Below are 22,806 nucleotides of genomic sequence, written 5' to 3' on the forward strand. Positions count from 1 at the left end.
ACAGATGATTTTTTGCGGATTGCGAATGAAAAATAGAAGATCCAGATTTTCATCCAGGAAAATATACTGACGTGTGAATGTAGCCTTAGGCTATGTTCACACAATGTAAGAGACATGGTTTTCTGCAGCGGAAAAATGGCATGTCAGTTGTTTGCGGCGCCGCTAGGCATCCCAGCCAGAGCATATGCTATGTGTATACGCTTGGGCCGGGATCCCATAGACGGCAAGGTAACTGTACAACGGCCGAGGTTTTACAATAATATACCTTGTGTGAACATAGCCTTAGCCTGCTCCCATACCTGTCCTTGTTCCTTACAGACTTCTTACTCCTCTCTATTTCCTTAGCCTGCTCCCAATACCTCTCCTTACACTGCTTGCCATGCCCCTTCTCCCTCACAAGCTGCTGTCCCTTTGCTCTCAGATCCTCACCAACTTTCTCCACACTGTTTACACGGAGCATCAGCCTCTTCCTATATCGTTTCCCAACATAGAACTGCATTATAATTAAGCTCCTCCCCTCCTTGTCCGGTCATGTGACCTCCTTTTAGCCAGTCCGCGCTAGCTTCCACCATACGATCACGCCCATGTGGTAGCGTCATTGTGGTATTTACAGCTTCACGCGTGTGTGTTAGGTTATGTACGGTAATCTCCCCCGCCCCATCTGTTCAGCACCGGGGAGGGGGGGTCCCGGTGTTCTCTGTTCCCCGGTTTTCGGTGCGCAGTCCTCAGGATTGTATGACTAGGCCTCGGTGAGCGCCTTCCGTGGCGCGGATGGTGGGCCCTGCGGATCGGTCCATTCCAGTGGAGGGAAGGGGGAGGCGGATGACGAGCGGCTGAAGCGGAGAGAAGAGGCGGCGGGGAGCGGGTCCTGCGGGCAGGTGAGGCGCTGTGTATCTGTGTGTCAGTGTATGAGTGCGCTGTGTGTCTGTGTATGAGTGCGCCGTTACTGCGCAGCCTCGGCTGGTGTATGCTGTACCCGGAGAGGCCCGGGCTGGGGAGGTGCTGACACCTGGCTGTGACATTGGCCTGCCGCTGCTGGCAGCTCTGAGGCCATTTGTGCTGAGGTCACCCAGTGCATGTCCCCTGCCTGCTGCTGGGGGATGCTGCCCTGGTCACCGTCCTGTGCCAGGCCTGCTGGGCACTACCTCACCGACAGCCTGCACCTTCCCTTGTGTTTACCTCTCCAGCTGAGGGTGCAGGAAGCTGAGATAGGGTGAGCACCCTGGCAGTCTATAACAGCACCCTATATCTCAGCGTCCTGGCCTGTGGTCACCTCCTGGTCATAGTGCTGTCCTCAGTTGCCTCTTGTAGTATGTATTAGTGTGGTGTGGCCCAGCTACATGGCGCTGTACTGTTATTGTAATGTAGTGGTGCCATCATATGGGGGCGCTGCAGCAGGAGGTGACATGGCTCTCACAGTATGTATAGGAACACTCCCTCATACAATGCATGGATAGCACACTGTAAGACACTTATTTATGTCATATTTTCAAGTCTTTTAGAGAAGCTGCACGGAAATCTGCCACATGTGTGAGAACATTACAGGCGCTATCATAGTGTAGAGGAGCCAGTCTACAGTAGGAACTGGATCCAGCACCTGGGGAGGAGTGGCACAGAGCGGAGCAGACATCAGAGCCCACAGCCTGACAGGGAGAATGCAGATAGGATGGAAGAGATTCACTTTGTTCCTATTGTAGAATCCCCTTATCTCTATTTGGGATGTAGGACTGTCCCAATATACTGTGCCCTTATCCCATACAAAGATCACCTCTGGTAATACCTGATGCACTATATAATTATATCACCTGTGAAATCCTGAGGAAATCCTTAAAGTGACTGTCCCACCAGGCCCAGGCTGAAGCACTGGAGGCGGCGGACCCACACTTAAGGCCCTATTCCACGGGTCGTTTAGAGGAGCAATATCGTTCGTATTCGGCCGATATTGACCGCTACGAACGATATTCGTCCCGTGGAATAGAGTGCAACGATCAGCCGACATCGTTCATGTCGGCTGATCGTTGCAGTCGCTTGTTTTTCAACATGTTGAAAAACAAGCGACTGATATAGCAGCGATCTGCTGCCGTCGCTCCGTTGAATAGGAGCGTCGACAGCAGACGCTGCTGTATCCTATGGGCTGCCTGGACGATCAGCAATCCCCCGGGCAGCTCCCCGCCGCCCCCTCCCGCACTCACCCGCTCGCTGCAGCCGCGTTGAATAGCGGCGGCAGCGAGCGGGAACCGAGGAGCAAACGAGCGCTAATAGCGCTAGTTTGCTCATTCAAACGACTCGTGGAATAGGGGCATTAGTGGAAAGAAACCCCAGCCCCTCCATGACGTGACTCCATTAGAATCAATGGAACCCTATCATAGAGGGGCGGGGTTTCCTCCCACTAAGGGTGGGTTGGCCTGCCTCCAGTGCTTCAGCCTGGGCCTGGTGGTACAGTCACTTTAAAACATGACCTGATGGTGGGCCATGAGGACTGGAGTTAGAAAGCACTACTCTATAGAGCAGTGCTTCTCAATTCCAGTCCTCGGGCCTCACCAACAGGTCATGTTTTGAGGATTTCCTTAGTATGTCACAGGTGATATAATTATACTCAGTGCATCAGGTATTATCACAGGTGTCCTTTGTATGGGATATCCTCAACCCATGACCTGTTGGTGAGGCCTGAGGACTGCAATTGAGAAGCACTGGTCTAGAGTATAGGTTGTGCTGACAGGAGGGCAGCGGGAACAAGCTGTGAGCTTTTATATGCATTGTCATTTATCTGGTAGACTGATGGAGATTCATGTACCACAGGCACTGAGGCATGTCAGACAAATCCTAGCTTATAAACTCTAGGAGAACAGTCACCTGTAGTATTGCAGTTTACTGTTGCATAGGTAATCTCTTAGGCAGTCTGTACTAGCAGATGGGACCTGGCAGCCACAGAGGCCTTCAGAAGGCTTCTAGCTGCCATGGTAACCAATTGGCATAGTGGGGATACCTTTTAGAAGTCTGATCCTGGCCCTTGTTGGAGAGTATCTACATATGGTGGAGGTTTGGCTCCTGAGCCCTTACTATGTGTAACCTACAAATCTCTTACATTGGAAGGCTCTAGGGACCTATTAGATGGCCTAAACAGCACTCTTAACATGCACTGATCTTGTAGATCGGCGATTGTAGATGATCGCTGGATCATTCATGTGGCAATTTAAGGTATTTAAAATAAATATTGATATATGTGTATATATACAGTGGTACCTTGGATTATGAGCAAAATTCGTTCCGGGGCCGCGCTTGTAATCTAAAGCAAATTTTCCCATAAGAACTCATAGAAATGCAGACAAATGGTTCCTTATCCCCAAAATAATTATTTTTTATTCTGAATAACATGTAAAACAAATTAAACAAACCATTCAGAAACAGCAGAATATGTGATATTATAAGTTACTGTACAGTAATGGAGAGGATGAGAAACATAAGGGCTGACAGAGACTGCAGGAAGCATGAAGGAATGAGCAGGGCAGATGTGGGCACTGTCTGGGGAGAGAGGGGTTACAGCTATGGAGAGATTATCTCCACAGTCCTGTCCTCTGATGTAAGCCCCAGCCTGAAGTGGATCTGCTATGATTTGGAACGTGAGGAAGACTCCCTGGGTCAGAGTACAGTGCTGTAAACCAGCGCTTCTCAAACTATTTCTACTGGAGCCTCACCAAACAGACCAAGGCAATGCCAGGGCCTCACCAGACTGACCAAGAGGGTGCCTGGGCCTCACTATATGTGGTGAAAGTCCATTTAAAAGCTAAAAATAATGCTAGGGCTACCTTAACATTGCCCCAGTGCTTCTAACCATCTTACCGGACCGTGGACCACATGACTAAGTGCATCGAAACCGCGCTGAGGATGGAGGTAAGAGACATACTCCTCCTCCTTAGCATCTCCTGTGGAAGAGAGAGATATGTGCAGGTTAGATTTGTCTAACCTGCTGATAGTTCCCCTTTAAGGATGAAAAGAGCCGCCTGCTGCGTGTGGTTTCAGCCGAGAAATCACTGAATATAAGCAATTTCTGCCCTCTGAATAATAGTTCCGTTCTGTGGCGCCTGAATGCCTGGAGAAGTTCCACTTTGTCAGTGAATTTTAGGTATCGCACTATAACTTGGCGCGGTCTGTCTCGTGGTGTCAGGGAAGGGGGAACCCCCTTGACAGGACCAATACGCAGGTCCGGACCCAGGCGATGCGCTCTCTCCACAGTGCAGTCATGTGGGATCTTTAGCAGTTGGGGGATGGTAATTTCACATAGAGTCAGTAACTCATTAGCCGGCACAGTCTCTGGAACACCCAGTATTCTAAGATTATTGCGCCGGGAGCGATCCTCTAAATCTTGGACCTTCTCCCACAAACGCACATTATCTCTTTCGAGCTGTTCTATCTTAGTCACGGCCTGGTCAGTGAAGTCCTCCATATTGCGGAGGCGCGTCTCCACCTCATCGAGCCTTTCCCCATGCTGCGTGACTTCTTGTTGTAGCTTCTGCAGCGTTAGGGCTACCGTGGCCGATAAGGATTCCTGCAGGTCAGGGGTGATTTGTTTAGCCACCTCTATAGCAATCTTCTTATGATCTATCAGGGATAACCTTCCTTCCCCCTCCTGCTCCGAGGTCTCACCCTCTGACTGCCAGTCCTCCGCTCTGTCACTGACCTGCGCCATCTTGTCCCGCTTCGCAGGTTGCTTCGGTTGTTTCCCCTTCCCCACCGCTTTCACTTTCGGGCTCATTTTTTGTAGAAAACGATCCATATAACTGGCGCCCCGGTCGGCGTCACACAGATGGTCTCTGCTGGTAGGAGATTGCGGGTATGAGCGGCTGTTTTGTCAGTCGAGGAGCGGAGCTGCTTCCCTGCGCGTCCTCACACCATGGCGCCGGAACCGGAAGCCCCTAGTTCCCCTTTAAGGATAAGACTAGGCTGTCTTGATCTAACAGAATTTGATGTTTAAATTGGGCAGATTGGCACAGTGTAGCAGTTACGCCAGGTAAGTTTCTAACGTATAAAGCTATTAGCATAGACTGACAAAGCTGAGGAGATGACAGCTTTATTTCTGTTGCTAAAGGCAGAACTTGAAGCCAGAAGTGAGGCCAGGCCAGCAGTTGGTGCTGGAAGAGCGGAGGGAAATGTGACTTCCTCTGGAAAATCTCTTCACACTCACAGTACAGGTTTTTAGGCTTGCTTACATCAGTCCCACACTTGTAAGAAAGTTTGATATATATGGAGGAAAATTCTGATCTTAAAGCTTTTCATGTCTGCTATGGAAGAAGTGAAAAATGAATTATGAATTCATTTTAAAGGACAACTCCGGCAGGACAACTCCGGCGGGACCCCCCCCCCCCAAAAAAAAAAACACAGACACACACAGACACCATACTCACCATCCCTCCAGTGAGGATCGCCACTCCATTCGACCGCCGTCCGCCTCACCGTCACCTGCCTCCGCCGTCCAGCGATGTCTCTTGCTTCCGGGTCCATGAGAGAGAAAAGGCTGCCAGTGCGCTTGCGCACCGGCAGCCTTTTCATTGGCTGGAGCGCATCACATGGCTTCCAGCAAGCTCAGCCAATCAGGGCTGAGCAAGCTGGAAGCCATGTGATGCGCTCCAGCCAATGAAAAGGCTGCTGGTGCGCATGTGCACCAGCAGCCTTTTCTCTCCCATTCACTCTCAATGAAGACGCCGAGGAGGAAGAAGACCCGGACCGCCCCCAGCTCTGACATCACCCGACACCAGAGAAGAGGACCGTGACGACCGTAATAGGTAATGTATATATTCTTTAACTTCCGGGGTGGGGGGTCGGGGGTCGGAAAGTGGGGGAAGGGGGCCAGACCGGGTATTTAACCACATTACAAAGTTATATAACTTTGTAATGTGTGTTAAATAAGCCAAAAAAAAATTTCGCCGGAGTTGTCCTTTAAGCGTCACCATTTTTATTTTTTATTTTTAACAGCATCAGTACATGACATACGCGCAAATGCTAGAGAAATATCCTACCAAATTGCATTTTGAAATAAGAATTTTTAAATAGGGTTTTAAAAAATTAAATTGTCAACCTTTTGTATATTGTGCAATATACAAAAATGGTGCAATCAATGGAAAACATCCACTGAAAGGGGATCCTATGGAAGTCAACAAATTGTTAACTAAAGGTCAGAGGAGAATGCCAAGAATGCAAACTATAGCCCAGTACAGCAATGGTGTTCTAGTCCGAACCTGTAACTTGTCATTCCTTAGCACAAAAGCACTATAAGGGTGCGTTCACACCTACAGGATCTGCAGCTGATTTTCTGCAGCAGATTTCAGTTAAATAACTGAACACACCATCAAATCTGATGCTGTGTTGTTATTTAACTGAAATCTGCTGCAGAAAATCAGCTGCAGATCCTGTAGGTGTGAACGCACCATAAGGGTACAAACACACACGGCATATACGCTGCGTATTTACTGCTGCGATACGCAGCAGTTTAGATATAAATAACTGAACACAGTATCAAATCTGCGTATCTGCTGTGTGTGTTTGTACCCTAACAGTGGATGACCAATTCCATCACTGGCTAAAGGAAGCGGAAAACAAGATTACCCAATCGCTGAGCAGTGAAAGACACCACCTGGTTAGATAAATCCAGGTTTCTGTTGCACCTCACTAATAGGAAGGTCAGAACTTTGCACAAGCATCATGGATCGATGAACCTTCCTGTTGTGTGGCAACAGTTCAGACTGGTGTTGTAATGGTGTAGGGATTGTTTTTTGGCATGCTCTGGGTCCATTCATACTTGTGGATAGATATTTGGAAAGTAGGGATTATCCAAGGATTGTGACTGACCAGGTTCATCCTTTTAGCTGTTTACCCTATTGCAGAAGAACACTTTCAACAGGACAGTGCACAGTACCATATGGGTTGTCATTAGAGATGAGCGAACCGGTTTCGAGTCCATCAGAACCCGAACGATTGGCATTTGATTAGCTGGGGCTGCTGAACTTGGATAAAGCTCTAAGGTTGTCTGGAAAACATGGATACAGCCAATGACTATATCCATGTTTTCCACATAGCCTTAAGGCTTTATCCAAGTTCAGCAGCCCCAGCTAATCAATTGCCGAACGTTCGGGTTCAGATGGACTCGAGCATGCTCGAGGTTCGCTCATCTCTAGTTGTACTACATTTTATTCCTTTAGAGCTTCTCAGGGGTTAGATATAACAGGCTGTACAGAGCATGTAAACAATACTATGTTATATGCAGCAAAAGCGAGTAGCTATCCGAATTAGATATGTAAATGACTTCTATTTCAAAATCTTAAGCCTTCCAGTACTTATCAGCTGCTGCATGTACTGCATAAAGTGGTGTATTCTTTCCAGTCTGATACAGTGCTCCCTACTGCTACCTCTTTCCATACCAGGAACTGGACAATTCTTGACATAGACAGAAGTGGCAGTAGGTAGCACTGTGTTGGCCTGGTAAGAATACACCACTCCCTGCAGGACATTCAGCAGCTGATAAGTACTAGAAGACTGGCGATTGTTAATAGAAGTGATTTACAAATCTCTGGCACTTTGACATCAGATGATTTGAAAGACATAGGGAAACAAACTGCTGAAAGGGAAACTAAAACGTCTGGAAGGCTTGAGATTTTCAAATGGAAGTAATTTACAAATCTGTATAACTCATAACATGTCATATAAGAATGACTGGCACACAACAAGATTGTAGAAATATAAAAAATCTTTATTGAATAACTGTGTGTGTACAAACAACTGACAGCCAATAAAACCACTTAAAAACCATATTATTTCAAGGGACCTTTATAAGGTTCAAACGAAACCCAGGATACCCCAACGTATCCCATCGGATAGAAGGGTCCAATAATGACCTATTGCTGTAGCCGTGTAAAAGTGTAAGTGCTGGTACATAGAGATGAAACCAACAAGAAGAAAAATAAAACTCCATAAATAGCAAAAAAAAGCAGGGGAAAGGGGAAAGGAAAAATACGACCCAGTATATGGCATGCCAGAGAGGTCCATGTCAGGGTCTGGAGAGCCCCGCACGTTCCATCCCTCTTAGGAGACTCCCTGAATAGTCTGAAAATGACGGTTGTCCAAAACATATGGCTAAAAACAAACGTTGTCGCACTCCATGTAAACCTAGCCATGTGAAAACTTCTCAATACCGACTTGTCTTTTCAGTGGTATGTTTGTGGGTTTTTTAATGTGCCCAGATGTCCATTCTATAGTGTTGGCTACGTTCACACGTAGCAAAATTGGCTATGGGAGGCTCGCGTGCCTCCTCTCTCGGCACTAAAGAATGAACATGTCCATTCTTCAGTGCAGAGAGAGGAGCCACACGAGCCTCCTATAGACTGTCATTATGACACTGAGGCTGGCGGCATTACCGCCGCGGAATTCCACCACTTTTGCTACGTGTGAACGTAGCCTTTAGCAAAATGCTGACAGTGTTTGGTTTGTAGCATTTTTGAGGTCAGTCGGTGCAGCTGCAGCATTGTCTAGGTACGAATTTCTTGGAAAGCGTTTTTCTCCAAAAACCTCTTTATGGAGCTTCTAAAGTTCTGGAAAGTCCGCCATGCAAAATGACACAACATAAAGGATAAGTTAGCATACAGGCACCTTACTCATCTACCTGTGACATGTAAGGTGCAGCGGTAGTTCAGTTTTTGAGTAAATATTTCACACCCGTTTCTTGATTTCTGCCACTTCTTTCACACTGCACCTTTAGCTGCATTATATAGGCAGCCTGCGTGGCAAAGACTGAGCCTCTGAAACAGTTAAAGCCCCTCGCCACTGAACGGACACAGCCGTGTCAATACTGTGCCATACAAGCTGCCTACAGACCATGTATATAGAATATGAGAATGCAGCCAACAGTGTCAACCTGAGATACGTTGCTTTTTTTAAATTTTTATTACAGCTGTCAGGTCGGACCATCATACCCAGGGTCAGGCTAGGACTTTAGATGTCTTAGATGCAAAAATGCATTTGTATTATGTTAGTGTGAAACCAGTTGACCTCACTCTCATTGGGACTGTGACCTGCATGTGTGTGAGAGCATGAAAATAGCTGCTTTATGTATATGGCCAGCCATAGACTAAGAACTGGGCTCTGTTGCCACTTTCAGCGCTAACAGCATGTCCATGGTCGCAACACACCTGAAATATTTATGAGGAGACTGACAAGGTGTCTATAATTTGAGGGTGGCGGCCCTCTTTCTAGTTGGCACGTGTAGAAGAGATGTGGAGGATGCAGACAGTGTGTGAATGCAGAATTGTCGGAGGCTTTGTTTTCTCCACGTGCCCCTCGCATTACATTATTCTGGGAATTAGCCCACTATCATATGGTAATGACTACAGCTGTTTATTCTCTAATCTTAGCCCTCAGTGTTTTAGACAGGAGTCTTAAGCCACCGCACTGTATAATCTGTCCACAGGAAAGCATTGCAGAAATCTCTATATGAAAGTCATTTAAAGGTCAGCCAGCAGACAGATGTAAACAGCAAGTCCTTCCCCCGAGCCTGCAGTCTACCCGTACAGTAAGGTGTCACACAGGACTAAATTTAGTTACCAATCATGTAATGTATGCTGTGCTAGAGGAAGGATGAGGCTCTTTCACAGTTTAGATCACGGAGCCATGAGAATATCATGAAATAATTGAAGAAAAACCTCAGTCAGTATTACTCAGCATTCATTGTCACACATTGTCACACATTTAATAACGAAAAATGTTTTGACCAAATGTTCTATAGTGAAAGAGAAAGGAGAGAAGGGGCGCCTTCTAATGCATTTATATGTGTGAAACAAAGGGAGTGAGGATAAGGTGAACGAGTGTATGCTCCCCTGGATAAGTTGTGCAAACAATAGGCACAACTCTATCAATCGCTCCAATAACACCGCTGCCAGCTCCGGGTCATTCACAGCCAAACCGAGGAACAAAGCAATTAGGAAACCCAGAGAGACCCAGCAGAGGCCATCTGGGACAGGGATACCCTTTAAGTGAGCCAGGTGCAGGTGTAGACATCAGGTGTAGCAACGCATAGGAGTGAGCGCTTGCCACAAATCACCAACACACTATGCAATCTTGGACCAAAAATAAAAAACTATTTATTCAAACAACGCGTTTCGGCCCTGTAACTCTGGGCCTTCCTCAGGCATGCAGCTGACAGATTCTTTTAGGGTGCCTTCACACGTACCGTATCGCTGCATATTTGTCGCTGCGAGTTTATCGCACATAAATCCACAGTGATACTGATTGCTATCAAGTCAATGTATGTGTATTACTAAATGCGAGTTTGGTGCGATTTTTACATGCGAGTTTTCATTTGCACATGATTTTCACAGGCGAGTTTAACACCACAAAAAATGCAGCTACTTTTATGTGAGTTTTGTGCGATAAATACGCAGGGATACGGTACGTGTGAAGGCACCCTTAAAGGGATTTTGTGACGAACTTCTTACATTGGAATGGACGATCAGTTGTAATCCATTGCTTTCACTTACATTGGTACATCGGTTCTCAAACCTAATTGGTTTGAGGAGCACTGATTGGCTGAAGAGGAGCCGTTTGAAATTCCCGGCTCCCCTCTTCAGCCAATCAGTGCACTGAAGAGGGGAGTCGGGGATGTGGAAGACCTGCTACGCGGAGCAGGTAAAGTATGGTCGCGGCGGGGGTGGCGATCGAGCCGGCGCAGGGGGCTGCGGGCGGGGGGGCCGGGCAGCCGGACTATCGCGCGACGACTGTTTACACGGAACGATCGGCGATTTTTTTATATTTTTTTGCGGACTACGAACGACAATTTATGAACATGTTAAAAGATCAAAATGAACGATTTCTCGCTCGTCGTGCGATCGTTCGCTGCGTTTACACGTACGATTATCATTTGAATTTGATCGTTATTGTGCAAATTCGCACGATAATCGTTCCGTGTAAACTCAGCATAATGCTAAGTTTACACGAGGCGATTATTGGCCCGATCGCACGATTAACGATTTCGAAGTAACAATTTTTTTTTATAATGATCAGCGTTTAGACGGTTTACACGGAAGGATCGGTGAATTTTTTCAGAACGACGATTTAAGAACCTGTTAAAAGATCAAAATGAACGATTTCTTGCTCGTTGTTCGATCGTTCGCCGCGTTTACACGTAAGATTATCGTTCGAATTCAATCGTTATCGTGCAAATTTGCGCGATAATCGTTCCGTGTAAACCCAGCATAAGGCTTTCCAATCATTTTCTGAACCCGAACATTTTGATTAGTCCGCTCAACACTAGTGAAACCCTGGCCTAGCCCCATATATGTCATATATCATTATTCTGGCTCCTGGCTTTATCTTATTTTTATCTTGGAGCTTAAGGCTACGTTCACACTGTCCGTAATCTGTGGCGCGAAAATAACTGACAAGCCCTAGTACAGGCTGTAATTGTGGCATGGATTTACCCGTAGGAGTCTATGGGAGTGTCCCTAATAGAGATGAGCGAACCTCGAGCATGCTCGAGTCCATCCAAACCCGAACTTTTGGCATTTGATTAGCTGGGGCTGCTGAACTTGGATAAAGCCCTAAGGCTATGTGGAAATCATGGATATAGTCATTGTCTGTATCCATGTTTTCCAGACAACCTTAGAGCTTTATCCAAGTTCAGCAGCCCCCGCTAATCAAATGCCGATCGTTCGGGTTCGGATGGACTCGAACCTGGTTTGCTCATCTCTAGTCCCTAACAATTACAGATCACTAGAAATGAGCGAACCGGGTTCGGGTTCGAGTCCATCCGAACCCGAACGTTCGGTATTTGATTAGCGGGGGCTGCTGAACTTTGATAAAGCTCTAAGGTTGTCTGGAAAACATGGATACAGCCAATGACTATATCCATGATTTCCACATAGCCTTAGGGCTTTATCCAAGTTCAGCAGCCACCACTAATCAAATGCTGAATGTTCAGGTTCGGATCGACTTGAGCATGCTCGAGGTTTGCTCTTCTCTACAGATCACCTTAATTTAACTATGACTCCTTATTATGTATGCACTATAGACACATTTTTTGCAGATCGATTGCAGACATAATATACAGTCCTGAAAAAGGTCTGAATGTGTAAATGTAGCTTAAGTGCTCCATGACTCTTGAGGGAAATTAAAGGGGTATGCCACTCAAATATGGTAACATGTTGCTCAGGCACAGAACATAACACTGACGTCGCGGTCAGCCAATCAGTGCGCTGTCCCGTCACTTCTGCTGATTAACTGAGCAGGACATCAGTGACCTAGAAGCCACAGAAGAAGGCGGGAGCTTAGCCAGGCAATGTATTGGCTGGTTATAGCCTGGCAGCTGCTGGGTTTATAAGGCAGTCGCTACATTCTCACAGCGGAATGAAAAATGCAGACCCATAGGCAATGACTTTACTGAGTATCGCACTGGATTTTGCTGCATGAAATCCGCTGCGCCAAGTGGGTTTGTAGCCTAAGGGTATCTTCACACTGAGTGAATCAGGCAGAATTCTACGGTGAAATCCTGCCTGCGTCAGTGTGACACTGCTTCTCTGTGGGAGATCGTGCAAAGTGACATCACTTCTTTGAGCGGAGAGCGGCGGCATGAGAGGAGCACGCACTCTCCCATAGAGAAGAAGTGTCACACTGAGGCAGTTCCACCTGGGTTCCACCTGATTTACTCAGTGTGAACATACCTTTAAAGTTTAAGTTGAGTGGAATTCCCTTTACAGGGTACCTATCATTTAAACAAACTTCTGACATGTCACAGCAACATGTAGCAATGAGTCCAACAGCATCCAAGTGGAGTAATCTCAGTCCATTTGAGATTGTGGACCACCCAGTGCAATTTGGGCACTATTGGTGCTGTTGGACTCCCCTCTACCAATCTAGATGTCATAGCGACATGTCAGAGGTTTGTATTGGTCGGGATTTGGGTGCTGAGACCCCCGCCGATTCTTAGAATTGGGCCCCGTGCACACAGAGCAAGAGCGTTGGAATTGTCCGCGGACTGCCGGCAGCCTCCATGTCATAATGACAGTCTATGGGAGGCTCGCGCTGCATCTCTCGGCGCTGAAGAATGAACATGTGCGCCTCCCATAGACTGTCATTATGACATGGAGGCTGCTGGCATTCAGCGGACAAATCCGCCACTCTTGCTCTGTGTGCACAGGGCCTTAAGGGGCAGACGCAGGCAGCAGTGAGCGCTCTGCCTCTTCATCTCACTGCTAAAGTAGCCCTATGGAACTTCTGGTGCAGAGATTACTGGAAGTTCCATAGGGCTCCATTATAATTCTGTTGACTGCTACTTTAGCAGTGAGATGGAGATAAAGAGGCAGAGCACTGGCTGCTGCGCTTCTGCCCCTTCATTCTAATGGTTGGCAGAGCACTTTCACTGGCAGCCGGCAGTGTTGTCGTTTGTCTGGTTTCCCTGAGATCAGTGATGTGTTTCTCTTGTGGCTCTACTAGGCATTGCTCCCACCTAGTCAGAATCCTGCTCCACACTGATGAGGGGCAACACCCCGAAACAGCTGTATGTGGATGGTTACCTGGCCTTGGTTTATCCCTTGTCATTACACTGACTTATAGGGCCACTTAACATGGTGGTTTCCTAACAGGAGCCGCCCCTAGGCTGGTTCCTTCCCGGAGGGATATCTGGCTAGTCCTGTGTTTTGAGACTCTTTGATGAGGCTCCACAGGCTTTTCTCTTGCATATTCATGTTTTCCAGGGGGCAATGCACCTAGGACTTCACTGCTTTGAGCGCTTTCACTAGCAGCCGGCGGTGTTGTCGTTTGGCTGGTCTCCCTGAGATCAGTGATGTGTTTCTCTTATTATTGATTGTGGTCACAGTCAGGGCATGCTGGGAGTTATAGTTTTGCAACAGCTGTAGATCTGTTGGAGAGTACAGTGTTAAACATGTTAAGTCGTACTCACCATCTGGTGTCATGAGGTAATCTCTATGCAGACAAAAATTGATCAGCCCATAGCAACCAGTCAGGTCACAGCTGTCCTAAGGCATAAGCCTGAGGAGTTATCTGGTTGCTATGGGTGGCAGCTGTGACCCTCCCGTCAGAGTACCTCGAGCTGAGGGGACACCCTACTTCTGTTTATATGGACACAGCAGCGGCCGCCGTGTTATGGGCGTGTCAGTTGACGTTTCGGTGGGCGGGGACACAAGGGTACCTCTCGTCATTTATTCTGGCAAGGGGCGGGGCTGACGCTTGGTCGAGCGCAGTGACGTCACGTACGCGCCCCCCAGTGTTGTGTGAACAGGGGAGCAGGACGTTGTGTCTCTTAAAGTGACAGAGCCCGGAGCCTGGGTGCGGGCTGCTGGTGCCAGTGCAGTGCGCTAAGCCGTCTTCGGGGCTGGATGGCGAGCGTGGAGCCGTCTGTGATCTCCAGTGAACCCGGCTTGCTGGGACTAGCACGTATTCCCCGGGTACGTTACCGCCGGTAATCCAGCAGTGTGCGAGCTGCCGTGAGCAGACCCCCGCGCTTTGTCCGGGATGTTCCAGGCGCCCGTGTCCTTCCCAGGTCCACCTGGGGGTCGTTTGACGCGCGGGCAGTCCCGGTGTGTCCGGTGATCCGCAGGCGGCTGCCCCGTGTGCACGCACGTGCTGGTCAGTGTTATTGTTGTTGTTCCGCCGCCGCCGCCTCCCCCGCCCTCCTCGCCGTCCTCCGCTCCCTTTGTGTCTCGCTGTGGCGGGTGAGTGGCCGGCTGAGGCCTGAGCAGGCGCCTCCGCCCGGGGGAAGCCCGCGGTGCTCTCCGCTCTTTGTTGTTGCTTTGTTGTTTCCTGCTGAGCACATGGTGTGAGGCTGGAGCGGGCTCTTAAAGCCACAGCTCCTCATAGCCGGCTGCCATGTGGTGGGCAGGGTGGCCGGGCACTGCAGTCACACACCAGCCTGCTAACAATGCTGCTTCCTGCCATATAGAAGATGGATGGCACATACCCAGGAGACAAACTACATTGGCACCTCTGTCGCCTCTCTAGGATAAACCCTGTGTGTAATGTGCCCCACCGAGAGGCAACATTTATTTCATTGTTGTCAGAGAAATCTAAATGACCTAAAGCAAGGAATAAAGAACCTATACCACTGAATGTGCTGCCATGTCATCCTGATCATTGTGCCGGGGATATTGCAGCCTGTCATTGGCCTCAGTGGTCCCTTCTGACATGTTTCACATATGACTGTGAGGCTACAGATTGGCTGTGGTGTCAGGGACGTCATCCGGACATCCAGCGCACATAAAGAAAAATTCTTCATGGCTGGTAGTCCTAAACAAGCCAGCTGCAAAAGAAAATCCTTATCATTTTAGGATTAGTGTAGCTATTGATTGTATATTTTTTCATTATTGGCATTGCATGAATCAGTGGCATCCGTGCTCTGGCAGAATCTACATAAGCCAAAATGTTTAAGTCCAGGCTGCAGGGTTTTTTAAGAAAAGGCAGGGGCATGGGTAAAAATAACCGATTATTAACTCACCTCTCTGCCCCAGATCACCGCTTCCCGACCCCCACCGAGCCACACGTCACAACCCGGCTGATGAACTGGCCGCTCATCCAGTCAGTGACTTGGATGGGATGCCACTCCAGTCACTGATTGGCTGAGCAGGCTGTTGTCCATCAACTGGGACAGACATTTACCCCCGTCCCCCCCCAAAAAAAAAAAAAAAGTAATTGATCATTTCATTGCAGTGCTGCCTCTTCTTACCTCATCACTTTATTGCAGTAATTAAAGGACAACTCCAACGGTACAAAAAAAAAACAGACACACACACAGATCATACTCACCATCCCTCCAGTGACGATTGGCACTTAAATCCCCCGCCACCCGTGACTCCGTCACTTCCGTCCCTGGGTCTTCAGAACTCCCTCACTTCCGGGTCTGTGTGAAGTGAATGGGAGAGAAAAGGGCTGAGCAAGCTGGGAGCCATGTGATGCGGTCCAGCCAATGAAAAGGCTGCTGGTGCGCAAGTGCACCAGCAGCCTTTTCATGTCCCATTCACTTCAGCCGAAGACACCGAAGAGGATGAAGACCTGGCCGACCCCCTGCTGTGACGACCTAGTCACAAACTGCTGTCCGGGAGAAGAGGACGGTGACAACCGTAATCGGGTATGTATACTTTTTTTAACTTCCGAGAGGGGGGGGTCAGAAAGGGGGGATCGGTGCCAGATAGGTTATTTAGACACATTACAAAGTTATATAACTTTGTAATGTGTGTTAAATAAGCTAAAAAGAAAAACCCGTCAGAGTTGCCCTTTAATCACTAAATTGCCGCCCAGGAGGCCGCAAACGGCTGGCCTGCCCCCCAGGCAGAATATAAAATAATTTTTAAATAACAGAATTTCTTTTTTTTTTTTTTTTAAATAAGTTGTTAGGACTCTCGGGCAAATTTATCAAATTAGTTTAATTGCCCAGCCCCACTCCAACATGTGTGAACAAACCCTAAGGGCCCTATAATGCTGCGTTTACACAGACAGATTTTTTAAGCCAAACCAGGGAATGGATTAGAAAAGAGGAGAAATCTCAGTGTTTCCTTTATGACCTGTTCTCTGTTTTATAGTCTGTTCCTGGTTTTGGCTTCCAAGATCTGTCAGATAAATCTGTCTGTGTAAACACACCATTACACAGAACAATAATTTGCTGAATCTGGCCAATTTAGCTGATTATCGCTCTGTGTTATAGAGACAATGATCATCGGCTGATCATTGTTTAAGGTTTGAATCTAAAATCGTCGGGTGCCGACTATGCATCGCTACGTGTAGTTGTGATGCACGGCTAACTGTTGCCTAGTCACCTGACACCTTACCTTTGCCCACTCCTGGTCTTCTCTCCTGTGCTCCCCAGCTTCCTGGTCCCGGCGGCAGCAGCATCTGAATGGCCTATCACAAGCTCCAGCGGTCACGGCCTGTCAGCTGCTGAGACTCTGCTGCTGCCAGGAAGCAACAGGTGTTTGGGCAAGGCCTGCATGGACATCACTAACAATGTCCATGCAGCCCTTACTGCCCGATTATCGGGGCATTTAATATGTCCAGTAAACGAGTGCCAATCTAGCAAATCGGCGCTTGTTTGCTAAAATGATCGGGCCAAAGTCAGCCAGTGTAATGGTACCCTAACAGAGTCACTTTGGGTAAATAAAGGCCTCCTGCTACAGTAGTTATCAGTCATGTTGTGAGGGTGCTAATTGGACAATCTGTCATTTGGGCCTAAAAATTCTACAACCACTATTGATTGTGGCATTTAAAGCAGAAGTTCAACCATTTTGAAAAGCTGGCAGGGGGGATTTTGACAACGAACACGCACTTTCCTCTCCCCATGCCTTCTGTAAGTGGCGGGACCAGCCTCAGAAAGGGGTGGAATACCCGACCTGGGAGATGGAGGTCCAAGGGTGCACTAGGACCACAGACAGATTAGCTTTAAAGGGATTGTGTGGCAAAAATTTATCATGCTACCGGAGCTACCAGAGCTAGGGAGAACATGACAGATGAGATTTTGGACAGACTTCAACTCAATAGAAAATCTTTGCACGGAGCTGAGACTCAATGTTGCTCAGCAACAGTCCTAAGGGTGCATTCACACTACAGAATCCGTGCGGAAAACTTCCCCGGATTCTGCCGCCCACCCCTGCGTGCTCCCGCTTGAATCTCCACACGTGCTATAGACTCCATTCTATGCTAGTGCAGATTCCACCGTTCATCCAAATTCAATTCATTGGGTGGACGGCGGTATCTAGTCAAGCAAAAAATGGGGTCTGTAGCACAGGCGGAGTTTCAAATGGGGGCAAGCAGCGGAATCCAAAGGAAGTTTTCCACATGGGTTCTGTAGTGTGAACTCACCCCTAGAGCCAGTTCACATGGAGTAAAAGCAGTGGAATTCCCCCTGCCTCAGTCTTCCACAGTGTCTGTATGGGAGGGCTCGCGCGCCTCCGCTTCCGTCGCTCTCTGCTCAAAGAATTGACGTGTCAATTTTTTAAGCAAAAGCGTGCAAGCCCTCCCATAGAGACACTGTGGGAGACTAAGGCAAGCGGAAATCTGCTGCTTTTGCTCCATGTTAAAGGGGTTATCCAGCGCTACAAAAACATGGCCACTTTTCCCCCTACTGTTGTCTCCAGTTCAGGTGCAGTTTGCAATTAAGCTCCATTTACTTCAATGGAACTGAGTTTCAAAACCCCACCCAAACTGGAGACAACAGTAGGGGGAAAGTGGCCATGTTTTTGTAGCGCTGGATAACCCCTTTAACTGCCCCTTAAATCTAAAAGATCTGCAGAAGATCTCTATAAAGGAGTGGGGCGAAAGAACTACAGGAAGTGTCTGACCTTTTGTAACTGCAAACAGAGATTTCTGTACCAATCATTGTTTTGTTTTTCTATTGTATCAAACACTTATTTCATGCAATTAAATGCTAAATAATTATTTAAAAAACCTACAGTGTGATTTTCTGGTATTTGTTTTATAGTCTCACAGTTGTGTAGTGTACCTATGGTAAAAATTACACACCTCTCCATTCTTTGTACGTGGGAAAACTTGCAAAACCAGCAGTGTGTCAAATACTTATTCCCCCCACTGTATAGGTCTTTTAGTGCTTCCTCAGCCTGTGCAGTGGAAAAGTGATGGCTACCTGCACTCTGCACTGATTTTCTAGGTGTTTCCAGATTCATGGATATGGGATTGTCCAGTTGGATGATTGTTCCCTGATATACAGATCATTATTATAGGTGATAATTAACAGTTTTGGTCAGTTTTGTACTGTGAGTTATTGTTCTACTTTACCAAGCTTTTGTCTCCTTACATAGATACATATTTATTGTTACATATGTTGTATCTATTGTACATTACCTGTATTTGTTGTTGTAAGGTATGACCCATAACTGCTGTGTTGTTGAGGCATTATTGATTTGTCAGACCAAAGGAAAAGCTCTCAGTAGCTGGACAGAAAACCATTCACCCATATTACAAAATCTTTAAACAAGGCTCGCTGGTCCTCCAGGCAATGACATATCATCACAAAACTATGGCAGTCAATCATTACACGACCCTGTTGGTATCACAGAGCCAAGCCTTGGCTGGCTCTTGTAGCCTGTGCAGACAACGACCTATACGGTGAATTTGTTTTCCGATATCCACCTGGATTTTGGAAAACCACTTTAGACTATGAGAAAAAAAAGTAAATTCTAATTACATGTTTCTGCTGCAGTACTGTTAATGGGTTAATAGTTTGTTTACTTTATAATTTTATTTTTTTCACAGAAGGAAAAACTGTAGTGAAGTTACCCTTAGTTGGAAAAGCCCTGCTTGCCACTTTGCCTTCCCGACATCACAAATGCGACCATGGGAGCTGGCAGTGAATAGGTGGCCTCCTTCAGCCCCCATTAACCAGCGGAGGTTCTTTGGACCCTGCAGCACCCCAGCACACCTCAGGCGAAGGTAGGAGCTGCGGGGCTCTGGAAAAGGTATCACCTTCTAACATAGCGTGCATCGTAGGCTTTCTCCCCTTCTTTCTTTTTGGCCTCTAAAGTGAAATGCATATAGTTTTGTATTTAACAGGACAGCAAAATTGTTTATTCTCATGCATATAACACCAGAGAGCTAAATAAGCCTTAACCTCCACATTAGTGAAGATGAGACATGTAGAAATAAATAGCAAAATGCTATTTGGAGTCATTGGCTCTTTCAAGGAGAATTCCCCTTTAAACTAACATAATTACACTTGTAGGGCACATTAGATTAAATATCTTAGCAAATACTAAACTTTATATTTAGAAACCTGTTTAATTTGACAAGTCCTACAAGTTTACGCCAAGACAATGGCCATTTAGGGGGGCAATACAATACTTTGATAAAAAATTTTGTTAGACTTCTCCTTTAACCCCTAGCTGCACCAGGACGTTACTGAACGTCCTGGTGCTGCTAGGGGAGTTCAGAAGGGGGTCACACTATGCAGCCTTGGACCGCGGCTATTAGCGGACACGGTCCGATCGCTGTGCCAGCTAATTAAGTATTTAGATGCAGCTATCAACGTTGACAGCCACAGCTGCATCTAAATACTTACTGTCTCCCTTCCCTGGTGGTCTAGTGAAGGGGATTGCCCCCCCGCAACGCGATCACAGAGGGACAATCCCCACATCTGTTAGCGGCCGGGGTCTGCGCCGTAATGGCGCTGATCCAGGCTTGGCACTATATTGCTTTTGGCTGCAGCAGCCAAAAGCAATAGGGCACAGATCTCATGGATCTATGCAGTATATCTATACTGCATAGATCTCAATGAGAGATCAAAGCAGTCATACTAGAAGTCCCCCCAGGGGGACTTCTAGTATGTGTGTAAAAAAAAAAAAAAAGCGATCAAAATGTCACATATACGCAAACAAGGTACCAATAGAAAGTAGAGATCATGGCGCAAAAAATGACACCTTACACAGCCCCATAGACCAAAGGATAAAAGTGTTATAATAATGGTAATAGAGCAATTTTAAGGAGCATATGTATTTTTTTTAAAAGGTTTTAATTAAATGCCATCAAATAAAATAAGTTATACAACTTGAGCAATATGTATAACAAGTCAGTTTTACCCTAGGGCGAACAGCGTAACCCAACAAACCCCCCCCTCTTCCCCAAATAAATTTTTTTCTGGTTTCACAGCAAATTATGTCTGCCATTGCAAAGCACAATTAGTGTCGCAAAAAATAAGGGCTCATCTGGGTCTCTAGGTGGAACAATGCACGCGCTATGGCCTTATGTACACAAGGAGGAAAAAACGAAAGCGCAAAAATTAAAACTGGCTGTGTCCCCTAAGGGTTAATATACAGAGTGTATACACTGCGTCCGTTGTTCCATAGAAAACAAAGTTATTTCAGACTTTCAATAAATAGTGGGCGGTGTTGCAGTCTGCAAAAATGGCTGTTATTTATTGAAAAAATACATTGTGTGAACAGGGTCTTAAAGTGTAACATTTCTTGCTGGTGTCAGGATACACTGTTAAAACGCCCTTGAGTCTCCATCCCCACAACTGCTTGGATTAACCCCTAGACGACCCATGACTTATAATTACGTCATGGATTTCTGTCACCAGACGACCCTTGACATAACTGTACGTCCTGGGTGCGGAGCATGCTTCATAGCAGGTGGGACTGCAGGGGGCCCCTATCGCTTTCACCACTGGAGATCTTACCTTCCTTCGTGCGGTCTGATCGGCGCTCTGCTCTTTGTCTACCACAGACAGGCTCAATGAGCAGAGCGCCTATTACACTGATCAATGCTATGCCTAATGGCATAGCATTGTACAGCGAATGCAGTCTAAAGATTGCATTTGAAAGACCCCCATGGGGACTGTGTGTGTGTAAAAAAAAAAAAAAAAAGTTTTTAAAAATACCCCAAAGCCCTTCCCCCCCAATAAAGGTTAGAATCACCCCCCATCCCATTATATAAACAAAACATATAAAAATAAGGAAATAAAGAAACATATTATATACCGTATAAAATATAACAATCGTCTTTCCGTATAGTGAATGGAGTAAGCGAAAAGAGGGGGGAAAAAAGTGCCAGGATTACTTTTTTTTTTTTTTTTTTTTGTTAAATTATAAATAAAAAAAATAATAAAAAGTGGTTAAAACGTCCGAGATACACAAATATGGTATTAGTTAAAAGTAGAGATCATGACGCAAAAAATTACACCCCATACAGCCCCAAGTGAAAAACTAAAAATGTCACAATAGGGACATTTTATTAAAGAGGACCTGTCACCCCCCGTGCCGGGGTGACAGGCTCCCGACCCCCTGTTAGATCCCCCTATACTTACGTGATCCCGCCGGGTCCCACTTCCTGATGCGGTCGGGTCACGGAGATTTCAGCGCCCGAAGCCCGGCGCGTGCGCTGAGAGATTAGTCCGATGCCCATAGAGAATGACGGAGCATCGGACTCCCCATTCATTCTCTATGGGCATCTGACTCTGCTGTCAGCGCGCGCGCCGGGCTTCGGGAGCTGAAATCTCTGTGACCCGACCGCATCAGGAAGCGGGATCATGTGAGTATAGGGGGTTCTAACAGGGGGTCGGGAGCCTGTCACCCCGGCCCGGGAGGTGACAGGTGTCCTTTAATAATTAATTGCAAAAAAAGGACTTCATAAAAAATATATATATAACATTAGAGAATCTGCGTAAACCTGCATATGGTTGTGTTCGGACTGATCTATAGAATAATGGTATGTCACTTTTACCATATAGTGCATTCGCAGACACAGGAACCCCCCCAAACGTTACCATATTGCATTCTTTTTTACGATTTCACCAATTTATATTTTAATAAATAATATTTTTTGGGTTCCATCATACATGTTATGGTAGAATGAAAGGCTTCACTACATAGTACACCTATTCCTGAAAAAAACAAGCCTTTACATGGCCCTGTTGATAGAGAAATGAAAATGCTAGAGCTCTTAGAAGGGGAGGAGGGAAAAACGAAAACACAAATATGAAAATTGGCGCGGTCCACTGGGTCATTTTGGGCTTTGTCCTCAAAGGGTTCAGAGTTTATCTGATGGAACTTCAGTTCAGGAACACAGAAGAAAACATATGCCAATACAGTAGGAAGATATTGTACCAGCGGCAGAATTTTAACAGCATATCCTCCTGCCACTAGCAAGAAATGATGGTTACACTTTAACTATGTTAGTTAAGATGGGAATACCCTTTTTAATATCCTGCATAAAGACCCAGGGTTATGACTGCCTACATACCAGTTTGAATGGAGAAAGCAATGGTAATAAGAATAGGGTGATAACTCTAGTGTTAAATATAGTGTGCGCCCTGGT

The 22,806-nt window shown here is 46.6% G+C and overlaps 1 protein-coding gene across 3 annotated transcripts in view; it reads left to right on the forward strand.

The window, feature by feature from the left end:
- The first annotated feature begins 572 nt into the window (after positions 1 to 572).
- Positions 573 to 22,806, forward strand: part of RNF44 (ring finger protein 44) — a 40,379-nt gene continuing 18,145 nt past the window's right edge. The window contains exons 1-2 of one of the 3 annotated variants that reach the window (XM_069972777.1): positions 573 to 878; positions 19,252 to 19,428. In XM_069972777.1, the coding sequence (XP_069828878.1) occupies positions 19,325 to 19,428 (104 nt within the window). In that variant the 5' untranslated portion in view covers positions 573 to 878; positions 19,252 to 19,324. Of the gene's footprint in view, positions 879 to 14,247; positions 14,442 to 19,251; positions 19,429 to 22,806 lie in introns of those variants that run through there. The other 2 variants (XM_069972762.1, XM_069972769.1) reach the window with 2 other exon arrangements.

This window comes from Dendropsophus ebraccatus, chromosome 1 (genome assembly GCF_027789765.1).
Source record: "Dendropsophus ebraccatus isolate aDenEbr1 chromosome 1, aDenEbr1.pat, whole genome shotgun sequence".
Lineage (NCBI taxonomy): Eukaryota > Metazoa > Chordata > Amphibia > Anura > Hylidae > Dendropsophus > Dendropsophus ebraccatus.